Source organism: Pundamilia nyererei, unplaced genomic scaffold (genome assembly GCF_000239375.1).
Source record: "Pundamilia nyererei isolate P.nyererei 1_Seehausen unplaced genomic scaffold, PunNye1.0 scaffold00019, whole genome shotgun sequence".
In the NCBI taxonomy this organism is placed as follows: Eukaryota; Metazoa; Chordata; class Actinopteri; order Cichliformes; family Cichlidae; genus Pundamilia; species Pundamilia nyererei.
In genome coordinates, this window is record NW_005187420.1 from 1,975,958 (window position 1) to 1,983,891 (window position 7,934).

Genomic DNA, 7,934 nt, shown 5'->3' on the forward strand with positions numbered 1-7,934 from the left:
ATATTTGACACATTCGTATTAAAAAAAGCAACTGCTGAATCAATATTCAGGATGGACTGGCAAATTCTGGCCTACACATAGACTGTATACAAAAGATGCACAGAGCCCATAGGTTTCCAGATTCCAGGGGTTTCAAAAAGAAGTCTGATTATACTGATGACTATGAGTGCATTCACTCTCAAATGATAGCTTAATTTTTATTACACTTAATTTTAGTGTTAATTGCTACTTTTAAGTCTTTGTTCATATAGCAGGGATTTTAATTTTGACATTAAATTCTCATTTAGACTGAAATAGACCACAAAGTAGAGTTCAGAGTGCTTCAAAGCTTGGCTGCGTGGTGACTGAAAAGTTGCTGAGTGTGCACTGAGCTAATCACCCCCTCGATCAACAAATTAAACAACTAACTAAAGAAATTAGGAAAATAAAATTTGTTCTTGAAATGCTTAAAAACATTCAGGGAAATTAAAAACTCTCCTGGAAACGTTTCTTTGACCAATAACGCCAAATATGTCAGAAGCCACATGATGTCACTGACATTACTTAATGTTTGGACCCAAACTTGAAATCTCTCACCGCTGGTGTTTTTGGGTGTAGGCCAGCTTGAAGGCCGTCTATTAGGCACAACCAGCTGGTAGGAAGCTAAAAACAAGGATGAAATATTTTGTCAATATTCCAGATCTATTAAGAAGTCCGCTGCTGATGTGCAGTGCATCTAACACAGTGTTTAAAACTCTGCTCACACTACAGGAAAGAGCAGAAGTTTAGAGGAGACTCTGCAGGACACGACTCTCACATAACCTGAAATGTCTTAAGCTTTTCTGACCCTTCGTGCTCACACCGCTGCTAAAAATCATGTGTAACAAGATTATTGATGTTCCCTGCAAACATCTGTGTAGTATGACCCCCACTGATCACTTGCATAATGTATATGCTCAGGTGTTGAAGTCACGGATCTAAGAAATGAAGACGATAGATGCTTCAAGCTAACAAACACCCACGGTTTGGGATTTACAGCCCATCACTTCTAAATCCAGACGATTGGTCTGAAGTGAATGCAAAATACGCACTTAAGTCTTCTCTTCCTTTTTTTTTTTTTTTTAACTGAAACCTAGTAGGATGTACTCTGGGTTTGACAAAAATTTCAAGGTTTGCTACACAAGGTTTGTTATGTAACATAAACAATGAGACCTTCCCATCTCTCTCGGTTGCCTTTCACAGCCTGTGGATTGATTTGCACAGTATGTGAGACACTCGGGATAAACATTCCACAAAAATACAAATAATGTGACATTTATGCTCACTCCCAAGTGGCGGTCCAGCGTCCCAGTATCAACAGTGAGCAACACAAAGCAATCGCTTAAGTTTACTTCAGTGTCAACAAACAACTGGTTCAGACCAAAGAAATTGATTTTAACTTCACATAAGGAAAGAAAAGAAAAAACTTTTGGGGCTTTAGATGGCATTTTACGACTGACAGCACATGTGAAGAAACAAATGAGCTACTGCTTTCAGCATTCAACAATGTGTCATGATTAAGTAGGCGGGTAAGCCAAGATCAGCTTAAGATTAGCTAGAAGAAACCCATCTAATGAAGGATCAACATCAGCAGGGAATTGGACTCACAGAGAGCTTCATCCAAACTCAAGGAGGGGAGCTAACCTACTTTATCAACTTAACCGACTAACCATCACCAGGTGGCTAAAGCCTCAGTCACACTTAGTCATGTGAAGCTAAAAATTACATAGTACTGACTTTTTTAACCCTCTTAATTCAAAAGCATAATCCTAGCTATGGTGGTCGCTGTAGGACAAACATGTTGTGGTCACCTAAGAGTGATGCTAGGTGTGTATGAGTCAGTAACATCCCTTCTTACCAATGACACTGATATTGAGGTGTGTTTCTGAGAATAGCATACCTGTCAGTAAGGCTTCTGTTTTTGCCATCGTTACTAGCTGTTGTTAGCTATTATTAGCCACTGTTAGCTACTGCTGTTAGCTGCTGTTAGCTACTGTTAGCTACTGCTGTTAGCTACTGCTGTTGTTAGCTGCTTCTGTTAGCTGCTGTTAGCTGCTGTTAGCTACTGTTTGATGTCTTTTAAGTAGATATAATATCGTTGGACTCTTGGTAAAAAAAAAAAAAAACAACTCTCAGATGATGTCAGAATGTAATCAAACTGTTATTAGAGAAAGTGTGATTTTTAGGACTTTCAAGCCTAATGTTAGCTAGGATGATGTTAGCTTATAAACAGCTGCTGCTTTTTGTTGTTTGGGTGGTTCGTTTATGAAAACATCAATTTGTTGGAAGATATAAATACACACTAATCTATTTATATTTATCAGTACATTATCTTTTCTTTGTGTTACCTAACCTTAAAAAAAAATTACCAACTGCACCTTTAAGAGTTGATCCATAAAATAAATAAAAAAAAGGACTCTTTGTTATATTGAGAGAAAAACTGCCATGACAGAGTCAAGTGCGAGAAGAAAGGGACTAACTCTCTCCTCCTTCACTGTGTCACGCACACAGATAGTTATTACTCACCTGTTAAGGATGTACCAGACCCCGGTGAGCGCACCAGCAAGCCAGGAGCCAGACAGAAGCCACGCTGTGAGGTACAAAGCGATCACATACACAGCTTGGAGCGAGAACACTGTGTAAATATAAAAGTACACGGGCTCCAAATATGACTGGGCCACACACACAAAAACACAGACACACACATACACAAAGGGAAGCCATTAGTTCATTAGGCAGCGCGATTGAATGCACAGAGTTGACAACAGTGACAGCGACTGACTCGGGCACTCGAGAACACTGTGGCATTTTCAGAGTTGTGTCTGATATTTCACTCCCTGACATTCTTGTCTCTCGGTGAGACAGCTGATGAAGCTTAGTCGCGGTTTCTCGGTTAATTGTTATGCCAATACAGAAACCTTTTCCTCCAGTGTGACAAGTGTAAGGGCTCCGAGTCATGTCAGCTAAAAAGACAGAAAAACAAAGGAACGCCACTGCGCCTCAAACACTTCCTCATTTGACTACGATCATTACAGTAATAATGCCAAAAGAAAATACATTTTTCAAAACACTGGAGAGTGACTTTACTTTCTCCCCCCACCCCTACACATAAAAAGGATGTGTTAATTAACAGAACAAATGACAAAAGTCCCAGACAGTCTAGCTGGTGTAGCTGAGGTCTTTAATCTTTTGTGTGTTACCAGCCGAGATGACAGGTGAGTGTTGTATTACCTGTATGGGCAACAATCTGTAGAGAACACTGAGAAAGACCTCTTGGTAGATATTCATTCGCTGCAAGAGATTAATGGTCCTCTTGGATTCTGTCAAGTTGTCATGGATCATTTCTTTGAGCGCTGCAAACACAAAATTCACACACACAAACACACCATTTGAAAATGCCACCCGTTCTTTAATTTTTTTTTTTTTTACAAACTGATAATAATTATTGGCTTTATGACAGCCAGGGAGGAAGGGGTGTTAATGTTTCTCGAAGCTCACCTGGCTCATTTATTTAGCTCAGACTCGTGCCATTAGAGAAAAAACAGGGTCGGAAATTTGCATCGACCACTAAAAAACACAGCGTGTTCTGTTTGAAGTTAAATTCCTGCATTGCTCAAAGCACACTCGGAACGCTTCAAACTTCACTTCATTTCCTGAATTTTAGCAAACTAAATGTAGTTTGTTCTGTTTTTCTCCCAAACAAAATCCCCTAAATGACCCAAACATCAATCTAATAAATAAAGCATGTGAAAATTTCCTGCAGTGCTTTATTGGAGATGGGTTGTGGGGCAACTTCATCCCCCATGAAATAATAAAAACGACATTAAAAATGTAACAAATGCGCCCAGTGTACAGACGGGTGTATCCTCACCGCAGAGGCCTGGATGCTAGTCAGCCCTCATCTCACCACCAAAAAAACGGCAAAAAGCCAAAAATATAAATCTTCTTTTTAAGAGAGTTGATTTGACAACACTTAAAGTTTTTGTTATTTCTCGGATACGTTGATTTAGGTTTCTCAACCTTCTTCATTTGCATCGACATCTCTTTGGGCCTTAAATTGAGACTTAATGGCCAAGACCACGCACCTCGTCTGTGCATGAAGATGAAAAATGTGCCATTTTTGACAGAACTATTCATTATTCTGCTTATAAATTGTTACAAACTAGGACTCGAGTTTCCACTAACTCAGTAATAAAAACACAAAAGCATCATGACAAAGTGACCCGGTTTTACAAACTGCACCTTTAAGGACTGCTGGATTTCCACTGTATGTAACCGATCGATTTCCTCTGACTGAGTGTGTGGCTGATGTGGCTCATAAATACAAACCCGCAGAGCGTTATCATCACCTCTGCTTTAGTGCATTTCAAGTGCTCTCGCTTTTTGGGCTCGATGGTCTGCAACTTTACTGTTTCAGTCCACTCTCACCTCCCGTCAGTGCGGTTTTCAGCAGACAAAGACAGGCAAAGTTAATGACTTGCTGTGGAACATACACGAGCTCTTAGCAGCTTTTTACAGCCAGATATTTTTATGTGATGCTGGTGGGAACACATCAAAGAGGAAAAGAAGGTAAATATTGGACTTAGATTTGCTAAGCTGCCAAAAACATTACTCCAAATGAATGCTAATGTGGGATGCTGGATGTGTCAACGGGGAAATATTTAAAAGGACATATTACATCATTGTTTTGCACACAGCTGGTTTCTTCTCCATTAAATGGGAAAATAAAGCCTCTGTTTTCCAGTAATTGAGGTTTAAACTATAATTTAGGTTTATTACTACTTAGCTGCCAAGGGCATCAAAAGTGGAGAGGCAAGGGGCCCTCGTCTCCCCTCACTTTATGCCCCGCTCTCACATCCTTCAAAAAGATTTAAAGTTTAGGTCTTCTTGCTCATTTTTAACCAAATCTTTTCCTTTTTCATGCTTTAGCTGGTCAGACGCGTCTCCCTAATATTTGTTTTTTGGTTTTATTATTGTGGACTCGCCACACGATTTAAAGCTACTGTACTACATTACCTCTGCACATTTTAAATTCATCTTTAGACTATGCTGGGAATGGCGAAGCTCCTCGGTTCATCCACTAACTAGAATGAGCTGTTTTTGCTCCTCCCCCGTTAAACCAACTTTCTCTTTCTACTGATTGGCTGCCTCACATGAAAAATTATAGAAGGCAAATGGGTGGGTGGGGCTTCCTGGGACAGGCAACGTAAGACGACCGTATTAGGTATATCCCCGCTCCATGACATGACATCATACATATTCAAGAGAAGAAACATAGACCTATTTATGAGGGGCAGCCAATCAGAAGAAAGCTGGTTGAACAACAAGCGAACTAATCTGGCTTCTTTCAGACAGGAAAAAAAAAAGTACAACATAATTAATAATTATTTATACTCTAGTGAAAGTAAAAGCTCCACTTTAACATGAAAAACTCAAAGGGAATACACCTGGAATGATCTTTCACTATATACCTGGATCACTAATACCACCACAGGAGGTCAGAATGAAAGCACAAAGTGTTGGTGATTATGTTAGGCTGTGTCTTGTTCTTTTTTCCTCTTCCAAATGAGATTGACGAAGTGGTGTTTTGTCTCTTGCCTTGTCTGACTTTTAAAGCTATGCTGCTACATGTTCTAAATTGCTTTGGTGCAATGGCATTATTACAGAAGGGAATGATGGCAAGAATTACCAAAATAACACTAACATATAGAAAAGAATGACATTTTAACATTACTCTGTCACAGAAAACACTGCTGCTGGTGTTATATGAGCTGATGCGCGCACTGATAGCATTAATCCATATTGGTTACTCCATGCAGTATCATCACCATGTACTGGGTTTGACTGAAACAAAGTGTGACATGGAGCGAGGAGCGAGGGCTGACTTTCTGCTGCAGGCTGGGATGTGTCAGCCTGATTTCCGCTGTGTTCTTGATCCATGGAAAACCATAAAAACCAGCACGGTTTTGCATAAACAAAGTGCACATTACCACCCACACGCATGACCCACTCGACTTTGTTCATTCATTTACGCCGTTTGCTGTCATGCCTTTCTTTTTCCACCTGACTCTGTGTCCTGCCTTGCTCGCTCATCTGGATTCTTTCTCCTATTTTAGCTCATTTATTCATTACATCTTTCCTTCACTTATCCCTCCTTTTCTTTCATTTCTTGCCTTTTCAATTATTGCTTCCTTTCTCACTTTCTTCCTATGCCCATCCCTATCATTTCCCACTTCTTCCATTACCTGCCGTCACTTCAGCGCTTCATCCCTAACACCAAAAACCTACAGTAGTAGGATAACGAGCTGCTGTGCTGTGACAGAAAAACAAGGGAACATAGAAAGGGACGGGAAGGGAGGTCAGCCAGTTCCTCAACTGATTAGACTACAGCTCAATTATTTGCCTTAGTGGAAAATTAGGCACATTTCCAACAAGGAATTTTACATGGTAATGGGAACAAAATAATTAGGCTAATTTCCCTCAGACCAGACTGTGCATCATGAGAAAAGTGCAGTGATTTGTTTGGTCGGGTGGAAATAATGGAGTGAAAAACAGTTTTTCCTTACAAGTATGGATAGAGAGAGCCACCTGGTGTTGGCAACCATGTACAAAGGAAGGTGCTAACAAAAGCTAGCTTCCTAAAACAAGAAGTTACAGAAAAACTGTAGGTCCCGGGTGATGCTATGCTGTAGTGACACAAGACTCGGCGGTATCGACCACAGCAGCACGGCACTGGTTACCGGCATTTCAGACAGTTTATTTCTAGACAGCTTTAAAGATAATAAAAATACATTCTTTATTTCCACAAAGTTCAGCTCTCTGGAGGACTGTGACGAAGATCTGGAGAGTTTGCAAATTTATACTGAAGAGTGTTTGGAGCGAGTTGTTATGTGGAAGCAGAACCAGCAGCGAGAGGAGCCTGAGGACTCCCCCGAAGAGACCTCTACACATTTGGCTGGACTCTAACCTGTGTGTGTTTCTGTGATATATACTCTCCCACCCACATCCACTTCAGACTGTTTAAGTGAAATCAAGATCTGGTTTACTCACAACTCTCTTAAACTTAATGGCAATAAAACAGAATTCATTTTAAGGCACCAGATCCAAACTGACTACAGTTCCAACCAGTCTTTCGTTATCCATTGAAACTCTGTCACACCCTCCCCTCAGGTTAAGAGTCTTGGTCTCATCCTCGATAGCACTCTGTCCTTCACAGCACATGTAAATAATATCACTCGGTCTTCCTACTTTCATCTCCGTAATATTAACCGCCTTCGTCCCTCGCTCACTCCAAACAGTACCGCCATACTCATCAATGCTCTTGTCACATCTCGTTTAGATTACTGTAATTCTCCTCTCTGTGGTCTACCTCATAAATCCCTCCATAAATTGCAGTTAGTTCAAAACACAGCTGCTCGTATTATCTCCAGAACTAGATCCACTGAACATAGAACAGCTCTTCTTAAACAGCTCCATTGGCTCCCAGTTCACCTCCGTGTCAATTTCAAGATCCTGCTTCTCACTTTCAAAGCGCTTCATAAGCTCGCTCCGCTCTTCTTCAGCTTCCCTTCTGTCTGTTCCACCTTGTGTTATTGTAAGGTGACCTTGAGGGTCTTAAAGGCGCCTATAAATAAAATGTATCATTATCATCCTCCACCAGTGTGTGAATGCGAGAGTGACTGAATAGTGGCATTGTAAAGCGCTTTGGGTGCCTTGAAAAGCGCTATATAAATCCAATCCATTATTATTATTATTATTATTATGACCGAGGAGCTCGGTGGAAGCTTGAGTTTACCTGCATACATCGTTCTCACTGTGTCACCTGTTGACCACCTGCTGCTGGTTTGGACACACTGACTGGTGATAGTCACAGTTTTGTACAAAAAAGGCAAATGTGCCTCATCGTTGATCAGCTC

General features: G+C 40.6%; 1 protein-coding gene across 2 annotated transcripts in view; it reads right to left on the bottom strand.

Moving 5' to 3' along the window:
- Window positions 1–7,934, bottom strand: part of dpy19l3 (dpy-19 like C-mannosyltransferase 3) — a 66,796-nt gene that overhangs the window by 43,313 nt on the left and 15,549 nt on the right. For both annotated transcript variants that reach the window (XM_013909138.1, XM_013909137.1), the window contains 2 exons: window positions 3,250–3,371; window positions 2,545–2,690 (listed from right to left, as the gene is read on the bottom strand). In XM_013909138.1, the coding sequence (XP_013764592.1) occupies window positions 2,545–2,690; window positions 3,250–3,371 (268 nt within the window). The remainder of the gene's footprint in view (window positions 1–2,544; window positions 2,691–3,249; window positions 3,372–7,934) is intronic.